Source organism: Bos indicus, chromosome 3 (genome assembly GCF_029378745.1).
Source record: "Bos indicus isolate NIAB-ARS_2022 breed Sahiwal x Tharparkar chromosome 3, NIAB-ARS_B.indTharparkar_mat_pri_1.0, whole genome shotgun sequence".
Classification (NCBI taxonomy): Eukaryota; Metazoa; Chordata; class Mammalia; order Artiodactyla; family Bovidae; genus Bos; species Bos indicus.
Window position 1 is genome coordinate 110,520,498 of NC_091762.1, and position 26,588 is coordinate 110,547,085.

Here is a 26,588-nt window from a genome sequence, read left to right on the forward strand (position 1 = left end):
GCTTCTCCGTCCATGGGATTCTCCAGGCAAGAATACTGGAGTGGGTTACCATTTCCTTCTCCAGGGGATCTTCCCGACTTAGGGATTGAACCCGGGTCTCCCGCATTGGAGGCAGACGCTTTAACCTCTGAGCCACCAGGGAAGCCCCTTTAGGTCCATACCATTTCTGTCCTTTATTGTGCCCATCTTTGCATGAAATGTTCCTTTGGTATCATTAATTTTCTTGAAGAGATCTCTAGTCTTTCCCATTCTGTGGTTTTCCTCTATTTCTTTGCACTGATCTCTGAGGAAGGCTTTCTTATCTCTTCTTGATATTCTTTGGAATTCTGCATTCAAATGGGTATATCTTTCCTTTTCTCCTTTGCCTTTCACTTCTCTTCTATTCACAGCTGTTTGTAAGGCCTCCCCAGACAACCATTTTGCCTTTTTGCATTTCTTTTCTTTGGGGGTGGTCTTGATCCCTGCTTCCTGTACAATGTCACCTCCATCCATAGTTCTTCAGGCACTCTGTGTATCATATCTAATCCTGTGAATCTATTTGTCACTTCCACTGTATAATCGTAAGGGATTTCATTTAGGTCATATCTGAATGGTCTATTGGTTTCCCCTACTTTCTTCAATTTAAGTCTGAATTTGGCAATAAGGAGTTCATGATCTGAGCCACAGTCAGCTCCCGGTCTTGTTTTTGCTGACTGTGTAGAACTTCTCCATCTTTGGGTGCAAAGGATATAATCAGTCTGATTTTGGTGTTGATCATCTGGTGATGTCCATGTGTAGAGTTTTCTCTTGTGTTGTTGGAAGAGGATGTTTGCTATGACCAGTGCGTTCTCTTGGCAAAACTCTCTATTAGCCTTTGCCCTGCTTCATTCTGTATTCCAAGGCCAAATTTGCCTGTTACTCCAGGTATTTCTCGACTTCCTACTTTTGCATTCCAGTTCCCTATAATGAAAAGGACATCTTTTTTGGGTGTTAGTTCTAGAAGGTCTTGTAGGTCTTCATAGAACCGTTCAAATTCAGCTTCTTCAGCATTACTGGTCGGGGCACAGACTTGGATTACTGTGGTGTTGAATGGTTTGCCTTGGAAATGCACGGAGAGCATTCTGTTGTTTTTGAGATTGCATCCAGGTACTGCGTTTTGGACTCTTTTGTTGACTATGATGGCTACTCCATTTCTTCTAAGGAATTCTTGCCTACAATAGTAGATACAGTGATCATCTGAGTAAAATTCACCCATTCCAGTCCATTTGAGTTCACTGATTCCTAAAACGTCAATGTTCACTCTTGACATCTCCTGTTTGACCACTTCCAATTTGCCTTGATTCATGGACCTAATATTCCAGGTTCCTATGCAATATTGCTCTTTACAGCATTGGACCTTGATTCTATCACCAGTCACATCCACAACTGGGTGTTGTTTTTGCTTTGGCTCCATCCCTTCATTCTTCCTGGAGTTATTTCTCCACTGATCTCCAGTAGCATATTGGGCACCTACTTGACCTGGGGAGTTCCTCTTTCATTATCCTATCTTTTTGCCTTTTCATACTGTTCATGGGGTTCTCAAGGCAAGAATACTGAAGTGGTTTGCCATTCCCTTCTCCAGTGGACCACATTCTGTCAGATCTCTCCACCATGACCCGTCCGTCTTGGGTGGCCCTACATGGCATGGCTCATAGTTTCATTGAGTTAGACAGACTGTGGTCCATGTGATCAGATTGGTTAGTTTCCTGTGATTGTGGTTTTCAGTCTGTCTGCCTATTGATGGTCCACTGATGACAGAATGTGGTCCACTGGAGAAGTACAGCACTTTCACAGCATCATCTTTCAGGATTTGAAATAGCTCAACTGGAATTCCATCACCTCCACTAGCTTTGTTCGTAGTGATGCTCTCTAAGGCCCACTTGACTTCACATTCCAGGATGTCTGGCTCTAGGTGAGTGATCACACCATCGTGATTATCTTGGTCATGAAGATCTTTTTTGTACAGCTTTTCTGTGTATTCTTGCCACCTCTTCTTAATATCTTCTGCTTCTGTTAGGTCCATACCATTTCTGTCCTTTATCGAGCCCATCTTTGCATGAAATGTTCCCTTGGTATCTCTAATTTTCTTGAAGACATCTCTAGTCTAACATTTATAGCAGCTTTATTTATAAGAGCTGAGAACTGAAAACAACGTAAATCTCCATCAGTAATGAATGGGTAACAAATTTTGGTATTATCTCTGTAATGGTAGACTCTGTGTGTGTGTGTGTGTGTGTGTGCGCGCGTGTGTGCATGTGCGCGCGTGTGTGCATGTGCACGCGTGCATGTGCTCAGTCGAATCTGACTCTTTGCGACCCTATGGACTGTAGTCTGCCAGGATCCTCCATCCATGACATTTTCCAGGTGAGAATACTGGAATGGTTGCCATTTCCTATTCTAAGGGATCTTCCTGACCTAGGGATTGAACCCTTGTCTCTTGCATCTCCTGCGTTAGCAGGGGAATTCTTTACCACTGTGCCACCTGGGAAGTATGTTACTTGGTAATAAAAAGAGTGAATATAACATGATATGAATCTTAAAAATGTTATGTTGAAGGGAAGCAGCCAGAAACAAAAATAGTTTGTATGTGATTCCTTTTATATGAAATTCCAAAAAAGCCTAAACTAGTTAATGGTGACAGAAACAAATCTGTGGTTGTCCGAGCCTAGAGATGGAGGCAGGACTTCACTGCAAAGGGCATGAACCAGCTTTTTAAAAAAAATTTGATTGACATACAATATTATGTTAGTTTCAGGGAGACCTGGGTTTAATCCCTGGTTTTGGAAGATTCCCTGGAGGAAGGCATGGCAACCCACTCTAGTATTCTTATCTGGAGAATCCCCCTGGACAGAGGAGTCTGGGGGGCTGTGGTCCATGGGGTGGCAGCGACTGAGTGATTAAGCACACCCTCAGTCTCCTATAGTGTGGCCCTTGACTGTCTTTCCAGCTTACCTTCTGTTTCAACACCCTGCCTCTCACTTTGCTTATGACCCTTGTTTCCCAACACTAGCCATGTTAATCTCATTTCTTTTGGCTATTCACATCTCACCCTTCAGCCTCTTGTCTAGTTTACCCTTTGGAACTCATCTCAGGACTCTCTGCCTCCAGAAAGTCTTCATTTATTTATTAAACTATCCTTCTTCACATGCTTCCTCTCCAAGAAAGAGAAGTACTCTAATGGTGATTCTTTGGTTCAGTCATAGCTGTTAAAGGTATAGTGACCATTTTGGCTTGTGTTTCTAGTCCTTTCTCCCCCACTAGATTGTGTACTTGTTGAGCACAGTGATTATATTTTATTTATGTTTTGGATCCACAGGCCTGCTTTATAAATACATGCTTAATATGTATTTGTTGAAAGATTGAATATAAATGTTAAGTGAGAAGGAGATAAAAGTACACATGGAGCGATTATTACTGCTTTGTTTTAAGCAAAACTTTTTGCATAGAGAGAAAAATACTAGGAACATTTATATCAACATTTTTTAATACCGATTTGCGTGGTAAGATTAATTTCTTGAGTATCTTTGGCGGTTTTGAATTTTTCAAAAAATCATTTAACTTGCAGTTATTTCATGAGAGATTATCTTAAAAACTGACTGTATAACTTTTGCCTATTCAAATAAAATTTTGCATTTCTCTAGGTCCACAGCACAGACACAATTTTTAATCCCTTAACCACAGACCTGAGTGTGAAGATTCCTGGTCGGTCAGATGTATCAGTTCAGCGTGAAGCATCAGAGGATCCCGGTGCTACTCCTAGCATTCAGCAAGTAAAAAGCCCTGAGAAAGTCCAGATTGCTCACCCTCTGCCAGTGGCTCCCTCCTACAGTTATGCCACCCCTACCCCCCAGGCCTCTTTCCAGAGCACCTCCACACCACTCCCAGGTGAGCCCTTTGCTTCTCTCCTTGGAGATAGGATGGGGAGACAGAGATTTTGATCAAAGTGTTCCCTTTTAGTGGGAAGAAAGGACAGAGACATGACTTTTATTAATACTGTAGATTAAAGAAATAATCCTATTAGTTAGTATCCCTATAATTATAGTACATGGTCTCACAATTGTTTTTTTCAGTAAGCTCCAACCTATGGGAATTTATGAGGCTCTTTCTAGAGTAGAATTCCACTGCCTAGACTCAGTTAAATAATGATCAGGGAACCAAGCAGTGACCACTGGGAAGAAAGTCGGATCTGTACAACTATTTGCCTTCTGAATGGCAGATCATAGGTCAGAACATTTGTGTCTCTGATTTTGATAGCACCTTTATTTTCTTTTTAAAAGTGCTTATTTAGGCCGTACCACATGGCTTCTGGGATCTTAGTTTCCCGACCAGGGATCATACCTGGGCCTCAGCAGTGAAAGTGCTAAGTCCTAACCAGTGGACTGCCAGAAATTTCTGCATCTTTATTTTTAAAGCAGGTCATAGAAAGGAGATTTATATGGAGCGTTCCTTTAGCGGCAGGTCTGCTTCATAAATTCCATTCCGAGATATTAGGAGGAAATGGTTAATCAAGGAAACTAAGTTGATCTTTATCTCCTGGAAAAGTCAACAGGGTTTAGCAAAGCCAGTGAAAATGAATTTTTGTGCCAGTTTTTAATTTCTTAAGGTTTCCTTTGGTGGTAATATAACATGAAATCTAGGGTTTCGGTCTTGCGGCATTAAAATAATTTTTGTGTTCAGGCAGGATGGTTGTGATTTTTGGTATAATTGTGAAAGATTTGGGCTGTGCTGTATTTTTGTCCATTATACTTTCTCTGAGTATAGTGGTTTTTTCCTTTTCTTTTTTCCTCTTTTGAAAAATTGCTTCAGCAGTTCTTATTCCACATCCTGGGGTGTCTAAATGCTGAAGTTTCCATAATGGATAGTTTCATTTCTCCCTGAGTGCAGTATTTCCAAGCAGACAGATAAATCTCAAATTTCATATTTGTGTAGGAAACCCTTTTCACCTCCCAGTCTTGGAATATGGATGAACCAGCCAATTGTTTGCTTTAAGCTCTCTTAGTTCTTGGGTCTCATCCAAATGAACAATTATTGTTAGAGAAATAAGATTTATATAATCAGTGGTTCTCAAAAGCCTGTAAACGTTTTTGAATGTTCCAACTGTGGAGGAGGGGTGCTACTGACATCGAGTTAGTTGGTAGTGACTAGTAGGTGTACCACTAGGGCTTCCCCTGTGGCTCAGACGGGAAAGCGTCTGCCTACACTGCGGGAGACCCGGGTTCAGTACTACTAAACATCTTACAGGGTGCAGGATACCCCCTCACCTCAGCACACACACAAATAATCGGTCCAAAATGTCATAGTTGAGAAACTTTGACGTGTATGAAATAGCTGGTGAAAGCGAAAGATAGTATCTAATTATTAGCTGATGTGGATGTTCCAAATGCAGAAGTAGTTCAGGAAGTAGATTAGTTTGAACTGAAATGGTCTGAAAAGATTTTTTTGGAGAGAAGACTGGCTTTTAAGCCAGAAACAAAGTACTGTACTTATAATAAGGTAAGACTACACCCCAGTTGAAGAAAATAGTTTTAAGCAAAGTCCCCTAGCATAGACCATGGTTTCCATGGAGCCCAAGAGGGAAAATGAATATAGCTAGAGGCAGAATCAGGGGTGGGAAGGATGAGATGATGTAATCCAGTGATGTTGGATCTCTTATGCCAGGTTAGGAGTTTGGACTGAAGCATGAAGTGTGAGTGGGGGTCTTAAGTAGGAGAGTAAAATGGTGGGTGAGTATTTTAGAAAAATGTTGGCAATAGGTGTTTTAGGAAGACAGAATGGATTAGAATAGGGAGAGCTAGCAGAGGAAAGACTAATTAAGATTCTTGGAATTATCTAAGTCTGTGGTTATATCGGTTGAAATGGAAAGAAAATTAAGGCTGGCCCTGTGGTCAACATTTCTTTGAGGAACTTTATGTATTTTATCAACAGAAAGATGATGAAACAGAGCTAAATTCTATTTATTGAATTCTGTGAAAAGTACTGTATAAGGAGGGCTTAGGGAAAGACTATAGTTAAAATACAGTGGAGAAAAACTCAGAGAGAAAGGAAGAAAGTGGAATAATATGGTATAATAACCAAGAGTTCTTTAAGATGGAGGCAGTCAGCAGTATTAGATGTTACAGAGGTGAAGGTTGAGGGTTGAGAAACAGCTATTAGATTTGCTAAAAGCACTTTGTTGATGACCTCTGAAGATGCTTTTCAGTGAAAAAGTGGGGCAGAGTCACATTTCAAGGGATTAGAGGGTTGATAAAGAAGAAATGAAGACAATAGCTGAAAATTGTTTATGGATGAAATTTGACTACAAAAGAAAGGAGAGAAATAAGATAGTCTGGACCTAATTTCTTATCTCATGTGTATTGACTTCCTTTCCAGTTATAAAGGAACTGGTGGTGTCTGCTGGAAACAGTGTTCAGATTACATTACCTAAGAATGAAGTTCAGTTAAATGCATTTGTTCTTCCAGAACCAGATGCAGGTAAAAATCCACTTAATTTGTTTAGTGTTTTCATTTATAATGATATCTACATACATTTATTTATTCTAAAAGTCCTGTGAGATTAGGATATAGCTTGCACATGTACAAATATTTATATGATATGAGAGGCAGTGTAATGTTTGAAATCATAGGCTTTGATATTAAGGCTGGATTCAAATCATAGCTTAGTTGTTGTTCAGTCTCCAAGTTGCATCTGACTCTCTGTGACCCCATGGACTGCAGCATGCCAGGCCTCCCTGTCCCTCACCATCTCCTGAAGTTTGCCCAAGTCCATGTCCATTGAATCGGTGATGCCATCCAGCCATCTCATCCTCTGTTGTCCTCTTCTGCCTTCAGTCTTTCCTAGCATCAGGTTCTTTCTAAGGAGTCGGCTGTTTGTATCAGGTGGCCTAAGTGTTGAAGCTTCAGCATCAGTCCTTCCAACGAGTATTAAGGGTTGATTTCCTTGATGATTGACTAGTTTGATCTTGCTGTCCAAGGGACTCTCAAGAGTCTTCTCCAGCACCACAGGTCGAAAGCATCAATTCTTCGGCTTTCTGCCTTCTTTATAGTCCATCTCTCAGATCTGTACACGACTACTGGAAAGACCATAGCCCTGACTACACGGACCTTTGTTGGCAGAGTGATGTCTTTGCTTTTTAATACATTAGGTTTGTCATAGCTTTCCTGCCAAGACACAGTCTTCTAATTTCATGGCTGCAGTCACCATTTGCAGTGATTTTAGAGGCCAAGAAGAGAAAATCTGTCACTGCTTCCATGTTTTCACTTTCTATTTGCCATAAAGTGATGGGACAGGATGCCATGATCTTAGTTTTTTAATATTGAGTTCTAAGCTGGCTTTTTCACTCTCCCTTTTCATGCTCATCAAAGGCTCTTTAGTTCCTTTTCACTTTCTGCCTTTAGAGTGGTGTCATCTGCATATCTCAGGTTGTTGGTGTTTCTCCCGGCAATCTTGATTCCAGCTTGTAACTCATCCAGCCTGGCATTTCTCATGATGTGACTTAAATAAACAGGGTGACAATAAACAGCCTTGTCATACTCTTCTCAATTTTGAATCAGTCAGTTGTTCCATGTAAGGTTCTAACTGTTGGTTCTTGACCCGCCTACAGGTTTCTCAGGAGATAGGTAAGATGGTCTGATATTCCCATCTCTTTAAATCATTAGCTGGATAATTTTAAGTCGATTATTTAACTTCTCTAAGTTTCCATTTCTTTCTCAGTAGAATGAAGATAGTAATCCCTACTTCATAAGGTTACTCGAAGGGTAAAATGAAGGGGTATATAAGGTACCTATATACCTTAGTGCCTAGCACATAGTGGATGCTCTTTAAACGTAGATTTTATTATATCCATTTAAAAGAGGAATAAACTGAGACTCAGTTAACCTGTTTATTTTGGCCAAACAACTAGTAAGTAGCAGATACAGAACTTGTAGAGAAGGTATTCAAGACTACTGCTAAGATAGATTTGTCACTTAAAGAAAAAAACCAAGCCCGATGTAATATACAATATTCAGATTTATAAAATATATAAATTAGGGGATTATTAACTTATTATTTAAGAAAACTTTGGTAATGTGAGCATCCTTTCTCCTTTGAAGTATATTTTAGTATACCAAAGTTTGACTTACAAACACACATTGTGTCAAGACTGTCTGTGACATGAAGTGAAGCATTCTTTGATGGAAAATGATTGCATTGGATTTGTGTTACTCTCATAAGGTAGGTCAAGTAGCTAGTTATAAAGCTAGTTAAAAACAGAATGCCATACTCTATTCAGGATGGGTCCTTCCATTTTAGGACCACATTTCTGGTACAGTATCCTTACTTTCAGGGCCTATTTCTGCAAAAAGTACTTTTCCAGAACCTAAATGCCCTCCCTCTCTGTTCTGTATTTCTGCCCTCAAATTGAGTTTTCCTTATCAATTTGTTCTACCTTCCTATAAAGAAACATTTTCCTTTCCTATTCTGGTGACAAGGTGAATGGATTTGGTGGCCTTTGAAGGTGCAAGTGAGGAAAGAGCTGCTTTGAGCTACAGTTGCTTCTGCTCTTTCCTGAAAGATATCCCGGCTCTACTGTATTTTCTTTTCTTACCCCTGTTTGCATATACCCGTATGTGGTTGAGTTAACAGCACCTTGTATATCAGTCTTCCAAAACACATCAGTTCAAAAACAGATTTTTTCAACTCTCCTTTTCCCAGTTTCTTCAACCTTTATCTGGTGATACATGAGATGGCTGGTTTCAAACTTTCAGAGGTTGGGGACAGTGAGGCAGGACCAGCCCTGCCTGTTCTTCATCCCCCTGGTCGTCTTTGGCAACCCTGAAGCACCTCTCAGGATCCTCTGGTTCAGAGGCGTGGGTTGAAAACCATGCCCTAAATCATTAAAACCAGCATTCTGTCCAACAGACCTACACTCCGTTGTTCCTACCCTTGGGCAAATTCCTGTCTGTAAGGCATAATTCATCCCCCTGAGCTTTTCTGTCCTAGGAATATTGTCATATTTTGAAATCTGTGTTGCTAGCCTTAGATATGAGAAAATCGTCAGTTCTTAGTGTGAGTCTGTATTCTGTGTGGAAAAATTTTTCCTAACTACAGTTCAAGAAATGTCATCTCTTAGCACCAGTTCTCCTTCTCCCACTTCTTTCCTGCTCCTCACCTCACCTAACTTTTACATCTACATTTATTAGAGCTGCCTGGGGCTGACAGTTGGCCAAAACAAAGCCAGTATTTTCTGGAGGAAGAAAGAGTAGATGATCTTGTATCTCAGGCTTATAAAGTAAAATCTCATCTTAAGTCTGGAATTAAGTTCTATGTGTTAACTTTAACTTTTGAACTCATGAAATAAGAAAAAGATGACCATTCTCTGTAAGCATTTGAGGCTTTTTCTTTTTCCTTTTATTTTTCCCTTTTGAGTAGTAACTTAAATTAAACCTTCCTACCAAATCTCACCCTTTCCTAGCCATTAAATGCATTTTGTTCCCCAAAATATTTAAGACCACTTTAACTGGGGAGGAATTCCACTTAGATAACAGGATTCTGTGGTCACTCTAGATAGTCATAGTCTAAGCTGCAAATGAGGACCATTTAATGCTTCATTTGATCTTAATTAATTTCAGTGGGGCCTGTTTTAAATGGGCCATCCTCTACTACCTTCTGCAGTGTGTTATTTAGCTCAGCAGGAATGAAGTAGCTCTTCTAACTCACCAGGGTGTGATGACCTCAGTGAGATGAGCATTGTTAGCACTCTGTAAAAAGCTATTTTTGAACCATGTTATTTAGAAGTCATTGCTGTTCTTTGTTGCAAAAGAAGTTTTGCAAGAAAATGGCCTTTGTTCCCAATGAGTTCACCCATAGTGGTTGGTAGGGCATGTATTTTAATTGGATGCCACACCATGAGTGACTTGGTATTTTAGGGGAGGATTGGTCCAAAGCAGGGTGGGTATGGGGCAGGAATGAGCTTGGCTGGGGGGAGAATGGAAGAAGTCCTAAGTGTAGCCATCAGCAGAACCTACCCTTCCTTTCAGCAGAATGTTTGGTTTCCCTTTGGCTTTAGGGTGAAATCTTGAAAACTAAGATCTTGTCAAGACTAGAAAAGGTTTGTTATTGGCAGGCTGTATGGCTGCCCTCTTTATGTGTAGGTTTGTGTTTTCATGATGTTTGTAACTGCCCTTCTGTAGGAGAAGCCTACACCTATGACTGGCAGTTGATTACTCACCCCAGAGACTATAGTGGAGAGATGGAAGGGGAGCACTCCAAGATCCTGAAGCTGTCTAAGGTGAATTTGCCTCCTCTCGTTTGCAGGGGTGGGCTAGAGGGCTTGACCATTTTCTAAAATGTATAATATAGAACTTTCTGTCCACACTACAGTTAGGAGCAATCTTTTAGAAGTGGATCCTCCAAAAGTCTGGCTGGCTGACATCCAGTATTTGTTAGTGTATGATTCTCAAATTTTCATTTATGGTGAGAATATAAGCATAGTGGTGAGAGCTGAAAATATACACTAAACAGCTTTTAAGGGTAACATAAGGATTTTAGAATTTGGGAGATAAGCTAGGTTATTTGTGGCCGTATGACTGTGTAAATTGGCTCAGTCTTTTTTGGGATTCTGTATAGTTATTAAGAGCCATAAAAATGTTCATATTCTTTGGCCAAGCAATTTCTCCTTCTATCTGTTTGTCTGTCTTTTAAACACTGTTTATTGTATATTAGTTATGTGGCAAGAATTGGGAATTTACTAGTTACTAATGTGAGAGTTGGACTGTGAAGAAAGCTGAGCACCGAAGAATTGATGCTTTTGAACTATGGTGTTGGAGAAGACTCTTGGGAGTCCCTTGGACTGCAAGGAGATCCAGCCAGTCCCTCCTAAAGGAGACCAGTCCTGGGTGTTCATTGGAAGGACTGATGCTGAGGCTGAAACTCCAATACTTTGGCCACCTCCTGTGAAGAGTTGACTCATTGGAAAAGACCCTGATGCTGGGAGGGATTGGGGGCAGGAGGAGAAGGGGACGACAGAGGATGAGATGGCTGGATGGCATCACCGACTCGATGGACGTGAGTCTGAGTGAACTCCAGGAGTTGGTGATGAACAGGGAGGCCTGGTGTGCTGCAGTTCATGGGGTCACAAAGAGTCGGACATGACTGAGCGACTGAACTAAACTGAACTGAATCATAATATTAACATTTATGGAAAATAGAGTCTAGTAGGTGCTATTGACTGAAGCAGGTAAATAGAACAGGGGTACACTGGGTCAGTGTAGGGGGTATTGAAGCCCCAGGGAGTTAGAGTAGATTTCTTAGAAGAGTTGGCCTAGTTGGGTCATGACATGTGACTGGCTTACTGGATAAAGGGTGGAGTGGTAATACTGCAAACAGAGGAAGGAATGTGTCCACTGGGCCAAATGATACAGAGAAATATGGGGAAATGGGAATTATATGTGGTTCATCCTGACTGGACCCCATGGTGTGAGAAAGAGCAGTGGCACAAATGAGTTGGAGAAATGTACGGGCCAGATTGCACAGAGCCTTGTGTGCTAGAAGAAGGACTTTGATTCTTATCCAGAGGGAGCCTCTGAAAGGTTTTAAGCAGGAGAATGACATGTTCAGATTTTCAGTTTAGAGAAATCACCCTGACTACAGATTGGAGGAGAGAAGACTCATACTAGGGACACGGTGAGGAATCTATTGAGACATGTAGGTATGAGATTGATAATAGTTTGAGTGAAAAAAAAAAACAATACAAATAACATAAGCCTTGAAAACCACCCATTGAGTGCTTTCCATGTGCTAGATACAGTGCTAATTGTTTTATGCAATTATTTCATTTAATCTTCCTAACAACCCCAAGACATTAATATCTGTTCTACAAATGACGAAGCTAAAAATTAGAAAAATAAAGTGGCTTGGTCTAAGTGCACAAGGCTATTAAATGGTAGATTTGAACTGGAGTTTTCCATCTCTGAAGCCCATGCTCTTAACAACTATGCTATGATGAATGGTTAAAAACTAAGGTGATGAATAGTGTGAATAGAGAGAAGTGGGTGGATCTGAGAACTATTATGGAGGTCAATCTGGTGATCAGTTAATTGGATGGAGGTGTTGGGGAAGAGAGATCTAGGATAATTTTAGCCTTTTGGCCTAGGAACTGGCTGGATGTTGGTGTATTTGTGACAGTATTCGCTGAAATGAGACGTATAGAAAGAGGAGCAGATTTGGAGGAGATTTGCGGATGATTAATTCATTTTGGGACAGAGTGAGTTTGAGGAACCTGTGAAACATTTGAGTGGAAGTGACCAATAAGTAGCTGAGGGTAAGGGGCTAGAGATCAGGATGCAGGTCTGGGCTACAGAGATAAATTTGTACACCAGCATCAAATAGATGACAACCAAAGCCATGGTAATAGATAAAATCATCCAGAGATTATAGAGAGTGAAGAAGTAAATGGATTGCAACTGGGGTCCTGGGGAACACGGTCATTAAAGGTATGGAAGGAAGAGGAAATGGGAGAAGATGAGGAGTAGGCATAGAAGTGAAAGTCGAGGAAGGGGAGCATTATAGGAAGAAGGAGGTGGTCAGAAATGCTACATGCATTTGATTAGCATGTACCCAAAGGAGATAATTCAAAAGAAAAAAATCATTTTACCTGAAAGATGTTCATCACAGCATTAGTTATAATATTTAAATTTGCGAAACAACTCAAATATCCAACAATGTGAAATGCTCATGTGAATTATGGCACACTTATTCACATACTATTCTCAGCCATTAAAATGACTATTAAAGAGACTGTTCTAATGAGAAAAGTGTTCATGCTAAATGAATCAAAGAAAGAACAATAAAAAGTTTGATACATACCCTGATTTTAGCTAGGCCCTGAATACTGCTGAAATAATGAGCTCCTTGAAGGCAGGGACCTTGCCTTATTCATCTCCAAACCCCAAGCCTAGAACAATGACCGTATATAATTGGTTCTCAATAAATGTTTGCTGAACAAATGAACTGTTTGTAGCTCTTTTTTCGTGTGTGTGTGGTAAAAGATTAGAAGGATATAAGAAAAATATGATTAATTGGGATATTAGGACAATGGGATTGTGGGATATTTTGTTGTTGTTGTTATGTTCATACAGTTAGTAGGAATCAGGAGGGGAAAATATTCAGATATTTGAGAGCTATTTGGTATTTTTACAAAATGCTTTTCTTTGCAGAGTTGATTGTTTTAATTTCATAACTGAAGTAGGATGGTTGGGCCCTTAATGTTCTTCTGAAAAGAAAATGGGAGTACAGAGATACTGAAATCCCTTCTGTTGTTCAGAGTCAGCTAGTAATAAGATTCACATTAAAAGCTGTGGGTTTTCAGTTTCTAATTCATTGTTTCATCTCTTTAGCTAGTTTACTTTCTCCATTTTGGAAATGGTGCAAGAACAGGAGTATGCAAGAATCAGCATTGAAAAATTTAGATATACGTGTTATTTTAAATATAATTGCTGCTGTTTGTGGTTTTCTAAAAGATCTTCTCTCACTTCTGCAGCTCACTCCAGGCCTGTATGAATTCAAAGTGATTGTAGATGGTCAGAATGCTCACGGGGAAGGCTACGTGAATGTGACAGTGAAACCAGGTATGTTTCGCAGCCCCAGCCCTGTCTCCATTGCTCCCTCTGCAGGATTCCCAAGGAGATGGAGATTTAACTTTAAGGGTCTTAAATTCTCATTCCTTTTTGGTAATATATTTACGTATTGGGCAATTCCTAGTTCAGTGGAGTAAAAGGTTAGCCTGGCAAAGTGTATGTAGTTTGATTCTAATTGGCATACCTGGCTGGGCAGGGAAAAGTTGGTCACATGGCCCACAGTGTTGTGTGGCCTATCTGCTTGAGAATTACTTCTCCAAGTGGGTCATGCTGAGAGAGGACCATGTGTTGTAATTAAGAGACATAGGAAAGGCAGGAGCCTGGGAGAAGCATGCATAAAGTGGCAGGCTCTGTCTGATCTCTTTCCAGAAATGTGGGCCTTTGCACACAGAATTCCTCATTTAAACCCTGCTCTTGCCGGGAAGGTCCCATGGATGGAGGAGCCTGGTAGGCTGCAGTCCACGGGATCCCTAGGAGTCAGACACGACTGAGCGACTTCACTTTCACTTTTCACTTTCATGCATTGGAGAAGGAAATGGCAACCCACTCCAGTGTACTTGCCTGGAGAATCCCAGGGACGGGAGAACTGGGTGGGCTGCCGTCTATGGGGTCGCCCAGAGTCGGACGCGACTGAAGCGACTTAGCAGCAGCAGCAGCAGTCCTTTTTTATCTTGGAAGCCAAATCTCATCATTCTTTTCAAGTGATCCACTAGAGCTTCTCTTGTGGCTCAGCTGGTAAAGAATCCACCTGCAACGAGGGAGACCTGGGTTCGATCCCTGCGTTGGGAAGATCCCCTGGAGAAGGGAAAGGCTACCCACTCCAGTATCCTGGACTAGAAAATTCCACAGACTGTATAGTCCATGGGGTTGCAAAGAGTCGGACACGACTGAGTGACTTTCACTTTCATTGGTAGATTACAGTGCATTATCAAGGTATCTTGTTTTGCATTTTCAGAAAAATTTGAGGATAGTTGGAAAGTGACACATACATTGGCACAAATTCTTAATACTGTTTTCTATCTTTGTTGGTAAAGGTTTTCTTTTCCTTCCTTGAACTTTGTAGCCAAAGTAATCCCTTCACCTTCTTAAAAATGTGTTAAGCATAAAGACCGTTTGATGATTTCTCAAAGAGGAGGCTGCTGAGTTTGTAGCTCACATTCATGAGAGTGGACCAAAGTGTTTTGTTACCTTCCCAGCACTCAGGCCTAATAATCTCACACACAATCAGCTCAGGGATGGTGGAGAAATCACTCATTATTTTTTTCACACAGTCTGTGCCAAGAGATAGTTTGCTTGCCAAGTCCTTTATTGCACAAAGCTTGTTTGTTGTCCACCTCTGTTCAGCTTGCCTGAAAGCAGTCAGTTGCTGCTATGATACTTATACTAGATAGCGCGTGAGCGTTGAAAGTATGCACGGGGCATGGCCTTAGCCATCGTCAGGTTTCCAAGAGGTTTTAACGGTCCCGGGTGTCTTAGGTTAGAACATCAGCCTGATCTTGTGACTTTCCCGTTTGGCGATGCTCAGCTATCCAGTTATGTAATGGAGACTGACATATACTGTACTCAGACATGACTCGCTTCTCCTCTGATGTAATTTATGAAGCCCTTCTTCCAGTTTCTTGTGGGTCATGTTTTTGCAGAGCCCCGTAAGAATCGGCCTCCTGTTGCCATTGTGTCACCACAGTACCAGGAGATCTCTCTGCCGACCACTTCTACAGTCATTGACGGCAGCCGTGAGTACATGTCTCAGCATGATGTTTTAGAAGAGCATTCGCTATGTACGCTAGTAAAAGACTTGCAGCCAGCTGTGTCTGAATACTGTTTAGACCAGTCCTCTTGGCCATGCTAGGGAAGACCAACTACCTGAAGCAATCTATTAGGAAGTAAAAACTAGACAGGCCCTTTTTAAAATCCCCATGTGGCCCGACTACAGTTATAGTTCTTCTCTGAGATGGTAAGAAAGTAGTGTTACTCATGCACTTAGCGTTATATTAATTGAAGCTTGCTGATTTTCAAATTTGCTTGCCTGGAGTTGCCATTCTTAGTTATGAAAACAAAGCTCCTTCCTATCTGTCATGGCAAGATAAGTACCTGAGAGTCTTGACAAAGAGCTCTCACTTAGCCATCACTGCCTAACAAGATCCTTGTCGGCCTTCTCCTGGAGGGACTCAGACTGTTCCCCCCAGCTCTGCCTGGCTCATTCTTAACATTTTACCCTTCAGAGTAGTGTCACCCGATGGGTGACATGAGAGGATTTCTGGGTCTTGGCTGTGTGTGTGCACAAGAGGTTCAGGTCCATCATCTCGCCCGTGTTCGCCTGGCCTCTTTTGAGACCCTTCAAGGCCCAGTTACCCTGACTGTCTTGGCACCACCAGTGGTCTCTGGTGGAGGCAGTCCCTGCTTAGCAGGAGTCTCTAGCAAGGTTAAACATTTCATGTAGATAATTCTGGCAAGCAGAGGAGGATGGAAGAGTAGCAGGCCAAGAGGAAGAGACAGAACAGAATGAAACACTTGTGTGAGTGGTAGAAAGAGTTCACGTAGTACCATTTATTTTATATTTTTGAATAGGTCAAAGTTAAATAATATGTAAAGGTATACAGTGAAAAGAATCATTATCATCCCTGTCTCCCAACTGTCCAGTTTTCCTTCAGACAACCAATGGTATTATTTTATGCATCTTTCCAGAGATATTTTATGTGTTTATAAGAAAATATACAGTCTGTGACCACACATTACACACACAGTTATGTACAATGCTTGTTTCTATATGTTGGAGAATTTTTCTGAATTAATACATGCGATACTTCTTCATTCTTTTTTTCTTTTAATGTTTACATAGCCTTCCATTATATGAATGTATAATTTCATTGTATAAATATATACTTGTTTTCAGTCAATCTCTATTGATGACCATTTAAATTATTTTTGATTTGCTTTTAAAATAATATTACCATGAATAATAAGCATGATAGTTAACACAAATATTAAATGTTCTACAGATATATAACATAAGTGCAGGATTAAGTTCCTCTAAGAGGTATTGCAGGGACAAAGATAAATTTTCCCAAATTGCTGTTTATAGAGGTTTCAATTTATGCTTCCACCATAACGTTATGAGGGGTCCTCTTCCCCCACACCTTTATCCATATAATCTGTTAGGAAATTTTGGTGTTTACCAATTAGCTAGGTTAAAAAGTGCTGTGCTAAGTGTAAATTTCCTTTTATTTTAAGTAGGTTGAGTATCACTTTTGATTTTACTTTTTTATACAGTAGCATTTTAACCAGAGGTTGCCTATGTTGGAGTCGTTGGAAAACTACACAGTGGAATATTCATAGAGAGGCAGAATGACCCAATAATCCTGGGAAAGAAACACTCTGGAGAGATAGTCTGTAGTGTCATCAAGTTTTCCTAGTAATTGCCCTGGTTTGTGTAAGCTGGATAAGTGCTGAGACCCAGTGCTCTCATGTTGTAACTGATATTTCTTTATGACCAAGAAAGCACTGATGATGATAAAATCGTCCAGTACCACTGGGAAGAACTTAAGGGACCTCTGAGAGAAAAGAAGATTTCTGAAGATACTGCCATATTAAAATTAAGTAAGCTCGTTCCTGGGAACTACACTTTCAGGTAAATTTGGATCCTTCAGGCTTACCATAGGCCATTTTTCCCCCCCTTGTGAGTTTTACATTATTAAAAGAGTAACTCTGACAGATATCAAAATTCCCTGTAGAGTTGATTGATAATATATATAGTCTTTGGTTCCATTGGTTCTTTAAGCCATGTGGTAATTGTGGTCAAAACAGTGATAACTTTTTAGGGCAAAGGTCCTTGCATAATAGATCAGGATCCACACAGCTAATCCTTCTCAGAGTCATACTTGGCATATATCCAAACCTTTTTATGGAATTTCTGTCAAAAACTAGAAGGGTCTATCTTCCTTTGCCTTTTCTCAGGAAAATTCTGTAAGGAATCTACTGTCATCTCTTCCCTTTGGGAAATGCTTCCTCAGCTTCTGATATCTCAAAATCCTTACTTTTGACTAATTATTTATTTGAATATAATTTGTAGGATCTTTCTCTATTGGAGACTTTACAGAGAATATGATTCAAAGTCAGTTCTTTTGGGAAGTAGCACTGACATACTAGATTGTGATTAGTGAGTCTGAGGCTGATTCTAGAGTAATCTTCCTTGTATCTGCATTATTCCTTGTATTCTGCAAAGCACTTGTACTTGAGTGTCACACAAATACCATATGTACACTATACTGTCCTTATTGTACAGCTGAGAAAAATGAGGCTAACTACTAACTTTTCTGAGGTCACACAGCTAGAGCTAAATGCAGATTTTCTAACCCCCAAGGTCAGGGCTCATTCTCCTCTGCTCCTTGACTTGACCTATTTATGTTTTGTCTCTGCTTCCTTGAATGCTCTTCTCAGTCTTTCAGGGTTCTGCCTCTCTTTAAGGACCTCCTCCGTTTTCAGCGAGGCTCTTGGAGATTGCTTCAGAGAGGAGCAGTCTCTTTATTCCCCGTTACACTCAGTGTCTTGGTGTGGTGCTTGCCGTGGTGCAGCAGCTTGTTCACAGGTGTCTGTCATTCCCGCTGGACCTGACATTAGTCACATTTGAGACACTACCAGAGATGCAGCAAGGAATGTCCTAGCACAGCACCTGCCATATAAATAAACAAACAGGTCTGACTTAACAACACTCTCACTGACTCCAGACTTCAAGTGAATGAAGGGTAGCTGCCATTACAACAAGATAGGAGCCTTCTCATTGGCTTAAAATGGAAATATGAGTTGGTTTTTGCCTTGAATTTCTAATATAGGAACTTTAATATTTATGGAATTTAGCCTGGGCTATGTGATCCTTTTTGAAATAGTAACAAAAATAGCTACTGCTTCTTGAACATTTACTGTGTCTTTAGTACTGTTTGGAGCTCTTTGCACGCAGTAGCTCATTTAATCCTTGTAACTGATATTGTAATTATTCTTATTTTACAGATTAGGAAATACAGTCACAAAGAGGTTAAGTAACTTGCCCAAGGTCACATAGGCTGCGGACTCAAGTCTGAGCTTTTAACACAGTGTTAAAACACTGTGTGTTTAACACTGTTAACCTAGAGCATTTCAGGGGAATGGGTGCAATTCTGTTTTTCCAAGCCTCAGTCCATAAAATGATGGGATTGGGTTTGACTAGCATTAAGGTCCAATTTGTTTGATTCCACTTACCTTTTCTTGTCCCCTGCTTTTACGTGGAGGTGGCTTCTTTCCCCAGCCCTGTGGTCAGCTGCTGTTTGATTCCAGGATTTTTACACACAAGCCAGGGACTGTCTAAGGTGAAAGTCAGAGTAATGGGCATTTGCCATTTTGCATCTGTCTATAACTTGCTTTTGTTCTGGAAGAGAAGACAAATAAGATATGTTTAAAAAAATAAACAACTGAAAACAGGGAAACTGGAAAAAGAGGACAAGTTATGTGGATTTTTCTTTTGCGGGTATTTGCTGATTTGCGTGTGATGTTTTTGTGTTCTTTTTCTCAAGGCTGTAATATCAGAAGTCCCCTTAAGACCATAGGTAAAAAGTGAGATTGTGGGATTAAAAACCCACAGATGTCTGGCTCTTTCTGTGGCTGGTGGTGAGATTTAAACAAACGACATGTCTTTTATATGCTTTTCCTCTTTCTGTCAGCAAAATGGAAGGAGCCCAAACCTCCTTGCTTGCTTATGCTCACATTTTGAGGTGGCAAGAGAAGCTTTAGGCTGTTCAGCTGGAAGGCATCATTTAGGTAAAAGCCTGCTCTTATAAATGAACATTTTTTTTTTCTCTTGCAAATTCTCTTTCACACTGGCACAAACTGTGGGACTGTTGCGTAGGAGATTCATTTCCATCTCAGGCTCCTGTCTTACTGGAGCCAGCCTTCCCGGTCCATCCTAGAGGCTGTCTGCCCAGGAAGTCCATTCTCGCGCTGTGTACACAGCCAAAACAGGATGATGGGAGGAGAGCCTGCTGTAGTCAGAGCTTGCTTTATTTAGTGTAGCATCTTTGAACCTCAAAGGGATAGGGGCTGGAAATTACTGCTTCTTAAGACTTGGTCTGGGCTTTGGAGTCAGAGCACTGGGCTTGTACCTTGACTCACTATTTAGCTCTGGGCAGGTTTCTTAACCTCTTAAAGACTTGTATAATTGTGAAATTGATGATACCTCTTTCTGTATGGTTGTTGGGAGGGCCAGATCAGACAATGCTCGTAAAGGTCCCAGCCACAGATACATGTAGGCAGCAGAGTGAAACAGTGTAGAGATATATTGTCTAGATTTAGATCCTGACTCCACTACTGTCAAGCTTTCAAGCTTGGGCAAGCTTCACCTCTTTCTGCCTTGGTCTCCTCATGTGTATAGGGGTGAAATAAGGACAGTACTTTATAGAGCTGTTGTGAGGATTAAGTGAGATACAAAGTGCTTAGAACAGTGCCTGCCACACAATAAGCCCTCAGTCAGTGTCAGCTTCTAGCGTTATCCTAACTCTCCAAAAAGAGTGGGTTAGAATTGACTGCCACCTGGTAACCCTGCCACATTGCTGGTTTTTAGCCCTGAGTTCTAGTTCTTCTGTGTTTATTCCTCTCTCTTTAAGCCCATCCCCGACGGTACTTCTCTCTCTGTCCTGACAGCTTGACTGTAGTAGACTCTGATGGAGCTACCAACTCTACCACTGCACGCCTGACTGTGAACAAGGCTGTGGACTACCCCCCTGTGGCCAATGCAGGCCCCAACCAAGTGATCACTCTACCCCAGAACTCCATCACCCTCTTCGGGAACCAGAGCACTGATGATCATGGCATCACCAGCTATGAGTGGTCGCTCAGCCCAAACAGCAAGGGGAAGGTGATGGAGATGCAGGTAGGAAGGAAGAGCACCTGTCTTTTCTTGCCCAGGGAAATTAGAGCTGCTGGACTGGGTCACCCATCCAAGGCTTATTTTTCTCCATCTTAATAACGAAAGTCAGATTAGTACATAGAACATTGATTTTTTTTTTTTTTTTCTTTAAAAAAGGTTACAGGGCCTTCAGTTAACCCATTAGCAAAAACTTTTATCTTAAATATTTAGTATTAGAGGAAAAGACTGATAGCTTTTCTTGGATAATTTCAGGGAGTCAGATTCTTTAAAAACTGCAAGGGTACAAAACTTCTTTTTTTTTTAATCAAATTTTTTTTGGCATATAGTTGCTTAACAATGTTGGGTTAGTTTCTGCTGAAGAGTGCACATCTTTAAAGTGAAAGCGAAAGTAAAAGTCACTCAGTCGTGTCCAACTCTTTGCGACCCCATGGACTATATACAGTCTACAGAATTCTCCAGGCCAGAATGCTGGAGTGGTTAGCCTTCCCCTTCTCCAGGGGATCTTCCCAACCCAGGGATCGAACCCAGGTTTGTGTGCAGGTCACACTGCACGCCTGCAGTGTGGGAGACCTGGGTTCGATCTCTGGATTGCTAAGTTCCCCTGGAGGAGGGCATGGCAACCCACTCCAATATTCTTGCTTGGACAGTTCCCATGGATAGAGGAGCCTGGTGGCCTACAGCCCGTGGGGTCGCAAAGACACGACTGAGCGACTAAGCACGGCACAGCACATCTTAGTGAGCTCTATTAAAAACTGGAGTAGATTGCCAGACTGGATGGTGAGCATCTTCTCTCTGAACATATTGAAGAAGAGACTAGGTCAGTCAACAGGCAGGTAACTAAGTGAAGAAAAGTGGGTGGGGCTGTGGCACACTGGACAGCATGAGCCCCAACTGAAGGGCTCAGCAGCCCCTCAAGTTCGACTGGTTGCTGCCACTTTGGAGTATGGTCCCAGTGTTGTCAGATCCTCCAGCTTTTCAAGAGAAGACAAGTCTAGACTTTTATAAGAAATTTTCCAACTTTTAAGACCCAAAGACCAAATAAAATGCTTGCAAGCTGGATTCAGCCCAGAGGCTGCTAGGTTTCGCCTACTGTTTTAGAAGTTCCTGCGTTGGCAGTTGGCTCTAACTTATCTGTAATATCCCTTCTGACACTCGGGAGTCTTATGTTTTCGTATTTGAGGCATGAGTTAAAGCTCACATTTCATCCGGCTTTAGTTTAAGTATTATATGAGGTTTCTCTGCTGTCACAGAATCTGTTCAGACCTATAAGGGGACAGCACAGCATTACAACAGAGTTGTTGCTGCCATGTTTTATTGATGCAGCTTTGTTAAGCATCACACTTTGTTAGAACATTGTTTTTTAAATTGTGTTGTTTTGTTATATGTTCATGGTCTTCTTTTTGGCTTGAGTCATAGAAATGGATCTTGGTTATCTCTGCACATTTTCCTGTACTCCCTTCCCTCGTGAGCACTCTAACTTTATTTGAAACTGTTGCTGTGTCAGAGGTTTATTCCCTTGAAGGGTCAAGCCTTTTAAACAAGATGTTCCATAGTGTCTGGTTGAGTATTCACTAATTGGGAGGTGGTGGCCCAGTACCAACCTAGGTTTAAAACTGGGTAGATGATGTAGACCAGAGAAGGACTTACTGTATGATATGATTTTGAGAGTCCACTTCTCTGTATGTGTTCATTCAGGGGGTTAGAACACCGACCCTGCAGCTCTCCGCCATGCAAGAAGGAGACTATACTTACCAACTCACAGTGACTGATACAGTAGGGCAGCAGGCCACCGCTCAAGTGACTGTTATTGTGCAGCCTGGTAAGTCTGACCTTGCGGCAGGCTCTTCTGTTGGCTGGTCCTTTGACCCTTGGGTGAGAAGAGGGCTTGGGTTCTGAGCTGTATGAGGGTACAAATGGGAGTTATCAATCTACCACCCCCCTGGCAACTTCAACTGTCCGTTCCCCTGGTGCCTCCTTCAGAGGTACAGAGACAGAGCATTTCACAGCCTCATTTGTGCCCTTGATCTTGGCTGGTTACTGTGCCTTCAGTGGGAGTTAGCAGATGGTGTCTGTCATCCCAAATTCTACCATATCCTTTTTTTTTTTCCTTTGACCCACCTTGCAATTTGGAGGATCTCAGTTCCTCGACCAGGGATTGAACCCAGGCCACAGCAGTGAAATCCTAACAGACCTAGACCACTGGGGAACTCCTCCTACCGTGTCCTTTAAGGGCTAGCTTAAAGCCCCCTTCCTCAAGAAAGCCCTGCCTTATCCCTCAGGCCCTTTCATTTCAACTCCTGTAGCCTTATACTTCAAATTTAGCATGACCCTGTAACTTCATTATGTTCTGCCATGTTCTTTCAGAGTTGTTTTATACGTTTTGGTCTTACATTCTTCATCGTGACCTCCCTGACCATACCCTTACCTCCCACAGTATCTGAAAGTTCTGTGGGTGGAGAGGCAGAGGCCTTGAGGCTTCCAGAACATATGTCCCAGTTGGTTCCTCTGTTCTCCCAGCTGGACTGCCTGCTTTTGACCTCCAAGTCTCTGTCTTCTAGAAAACAACAAGCCTCCACAGGCAGATGCAGGCCCAGATAAAGAGCTGACTCTTCCCGTGGATAGCACAACCCTGGATGGCAGCAAAAGCTCTGATGACCAGAAAATTATCTCTTATCTTTGGGAAAAAACACAGTGAGTACTAACACGAAACCCTTGTGTTGGCAAAGGCACCAGGCCTTTGAAGAGCTCGGTTTTACTTGCCTTTAGGAGTTTACTTTCTTATTAGCTTATCCAAGGGGGATTACTGAGAAAGAAATGTTTGCAGTCCCAAACTTCAACTCTAAGAAAATGATATAATTTTTATAAGAAAGAAAGAGAACGCTTACCATCAACTGTCCCCAGGTAGTACTTTGTGGTTCTGGTGCTTTTACAGGTACAATCCGTCTGCTGAAATGCATAGTTTAATTACACTTGAGAGGCAGGATGGAAGGGGTAATGGAGCAGAAAAGTACCGTTGCTCAAAATTAACAGGGGAAGGCTGGCAGGGGGGATAGGGCAGAGCAGCTATTAAGGAGAATTGAAAATTCATCTATAAAATGAAAGCATTAGTCTGTTATTGTTTCCTTGAAGACACCGGTTACCACTTAAGTTAGCCAGAGGCCAAAAGCAGTAACTAAAATACTACTAATTAAATTGGAATTTCCTAATCAAACCATTCCTGGTTCTCAGTTTCTTTCATTTCCTTTAAGTCATAATAAATGGAACTCAGATTATATGCAGGATCCCACAGGAAGCAAAATAATTCCAAGAAAGAGTTAAAAGCATTCTCAGTTTCCAAAGATAGCAGCCAAAGGAGAGACTGGGTTTTTTGGTTTTGGTTTTGACTGGGATGTTAGAGATGGGTGGGTAAGGCCTGTAATTTGACTTGCAAAGCACTTGACTTATGATTGGTGAGTTGGAGTCTAGAAATTATTTTGCTTAGCTTTTGTTGTCTAGAAATTATTTTGCTTAGCTTTTGTTGTCTAGAAATTATTTTGCTTAGCTTTTATTTCTTTCTTTTAGAGAACCTAATTTTCCTCAACCTAGCATGTTTTAATTATAACTGTCTGTTGAAGACACAGCAGATAAACCATTTATTTGAGTTTTATTGGTGTTCACAGCAGAAGTAATGCTTAGCATGTCTTCTTGGAGGAGAATCTGTTTTAAGAGGGGCGGCTGGAGTCAGGGTTATACATTTAAAACAAGAGCAAAACCCTGAGAGAGTGCGGATTTCTCTGGCTGTCCCTCGGTGGTAAGGAACGCTCTAAGGCGTTTTGGCCCTTGAACAGAAGGGCTGTCTGCCGTGTGTAGTGTTGTGTCTGTTTGTTGGTGCAGAGCTCACTCCCCTGCTGCAGGCTCCTTGTGAGGCCACCGGGGACAAGGAAGATACGGTTGTTCTGGGTCCTCTGTGGCCCCTGTCTAGGAGCGGGAGGGAGTTTTGCTTATGCAGCTGCTGTGCTAAGAAGAGGATGGTTTTTCCCTGAGTGCTGTCTGCAGCCTTGGCCTGTTTCCTCTCCCTGACTTTTCAGCAGGAGGGAATTTGGCATGTGATTAAGAAATGCATTTTGCTTCTTTGCTGGCAAGAGCTGAACAAACTACTGGGCCAGAAATGCTTTTCAGAAACATGACTCTTAAATCATTCTTTTGATCAGAGACCTGCTCAGAGCACTTTCTTCCTTTTGCAAACTGGAGCAGCACAAAGTTTGGATGTTCTCGAAGCTCTCATAAAGGATAAGGCTAAATGTGTCTGAAAGCAGGTGAATGGAATTTTCTGATCAGCAGGTAGCTTGTATTTTTGGGGCCAGATGACACTCTGTCCAAATGGAATATTTTTAAACATGCCCTCTTGAGGTGAAGGAAACAGTAGTTCATGTCTTAGCTGAGGCAGTAATTCTCTGCTCCTGCTGAGTCGGGGACAGGAGAAGTAGACAGGTGCAACTCCTCCCTCTGGTTTCTCTTTGTCTAGGGGACCTGACGGGGTACAGCTCGAGAATGCTAACAGCAGTGTCGCCACTGTGACCGGGCTGCAAGTGGGAACCTACGTGTTCACCCTGACCGTCAAAGATGAGAGGAACCTGCAAAGCCAGAGCTCTGTGAATGTCATTGTCAAAGAAGGTATATCTTGCCGCCTTGGGTTGGTACAGCTGCCTCTGGGTCAGATAAGTAAAGAATCCATCATCTCTTGTTTGTTTGAAGAATTGATTAGAGACAGAGGGTAGAGAAGAAAGTTAGGGGTAAGGGCAGCTGTTATTTGCTTTTCTAAAACAGTCTTTGATTGGGTGGCTTTTAAGGTAAATTTTAGCTCCTTGTTTTCCCTCCCTCCCTTCTTCCCTCCTCAGTTGAATAGGAAGAGAATTAAGGTTTTTTCCCTTTGCATTTTTATTTTCTCTCTGCTGCTATGTCCCTGGGTCTCTGTAACTCTCCTGCTAGCTACAGTGACACCTGCTGTCCAACCTTAGAATGACCGTCCTGTGCTATTGCTTCCTGTGCTCCTCCTAGGAGCCTGCACTCTGAGGCCAGCTTAACAGGAGTGGCTCAGCCTTGCTCTGGTTTGCAGGCATGGTGATCAGTGATGGTCTTGGGAGAGGCCTGTAAGCTGATAGTAGGAAAAACTACCAGGGGTGCAGATGGCCCCCCAGTGCAGTCCTCTGAGCTCAGTGAATAGGGAGCACACTCTGGTAAACAAAGCTGCAGGTAGGGCCCCGGGTGAGGAAAGTGTCTCTCTCCTTTTCCTCTATTAAAGTGCTAAGGAAGGAGTCAAAAAAAGATGTTCAGAGAATAACATTTTAAGCTGCATTTTGAAGATAATATGTAGTATCAGCTGATGAAACCTGAACTTCAGGGCTTTAACCACTTTAGGCCTTTGTTTCCAATCACCTTATGTCACCAGAGCAGAGAAATGGATCCCTTCCAGGGGGGCTGCTGTGAGGATTTAGGAAGAAACTGCACTTGTGCCCTCTGCTGTGCAGTCGGGGAACATTTCTCTGGGCGGGACTGGAGCCACAGCCCCTGAGGCACTGGTGGTGGTAACTCTACACTGTTAATTGCTGGCGTGGATAAGCACTTGAAACAGTTCTTCAGTTAGGATGTTTTTGGTGTTTAATTTCCTCACAAGCACCATGAAGAAGCATTTCTTTTTTTTCTGAATCATACATTTTTTTCAATGGTTTCTCTTTGTTTAGAAATGAACAAAGCACCTGTAGCCAAGATAGCTGGGAATGTGGTAATTACCTTGCCCACGGACACAGCAGAGCTGGACGGCTCCAAGTCCTCAGATGACAAGGGAATAGTCAGCTACCTCTGGACTCGAGATGAGGGGAGCCCAGCCGCAGGGGTAAGTGTGCCAGGAGGTGGAGAGCTACACAGGTCGGTCAGGTGGTGAGATGGGGAGAGGAGGCTGAGTCAAGCACTCCAGGACCTGTTTTAACCAAGTGGTCTCTTGTGTCAAACCTGAATTGTTCTGAAATCCAGGAAGATTAAATGGCTTGCCTAGGGTCACCCCTCAAGCTTGTGTGGAAGAGAACAT

General features: G+C 41.9%; 1 protein-coding gene across 6 annotated transcripts in view; it reads left to right on the forward strand.

Annotated features, from left to right (window-relative positions):
- Window positions 1–26,588, forward strand: part of KIAA0319L (KIAA0319 like) — a 97,148-nt gene that overhangs the window by 53,255 nt on the left and 17,305 nt on the right. For all 6 annotated transcript variants that reach the window (XR_011565940.1, XR_011565939.1, XM_019957863.2 and 3 more), the window contains exons 4-14: window positions 3,660–3,903; window positions 6,388–6,489; window positions 10,189–10,286; window positions 13,536–13,623; window positions 15,273–15,365; window positions 17,128–17,260; window positions 20,299–20,527; window positions 22,220–22,343; window positions 23,083–23,215; window positions 25,029–25,177; window positions 26,245–26,396. Coding sequence is in view for 4 of the 6 variants with exons in the window: in XM_019957863.2 (XP_019813422.2) it covers window positions 3,660–3,903; window positions 6,388–6,489; window positions 10,189–10,286; window positions 13,536–13,623; window positions 15,273–15,365; window positions 17,128–17,260; window positions 20,299–20,527; window positions 22,220–22,343; window positions 23,083–23,215; window positions 25,029–25,177; window positions 26,245–26,396 (1,545 nt within the window). In the remaining 2 variants the exon portion in view is untranslated. The remainder of the gene's footprint in view (window positions 1–3,659; window positions 3,904–6,387; window positions 6,490–10,188; window positions 10,287–13,535; window positions 13,624–15,272; window positions 15,366–17,127; window positions 17,261–20,298; window positions 20,528–22,219; window positions 22,344–23,082; window positions 23,216–25,028; window positions 25,178–26,244; window positions 26,397–26,588) is intronic.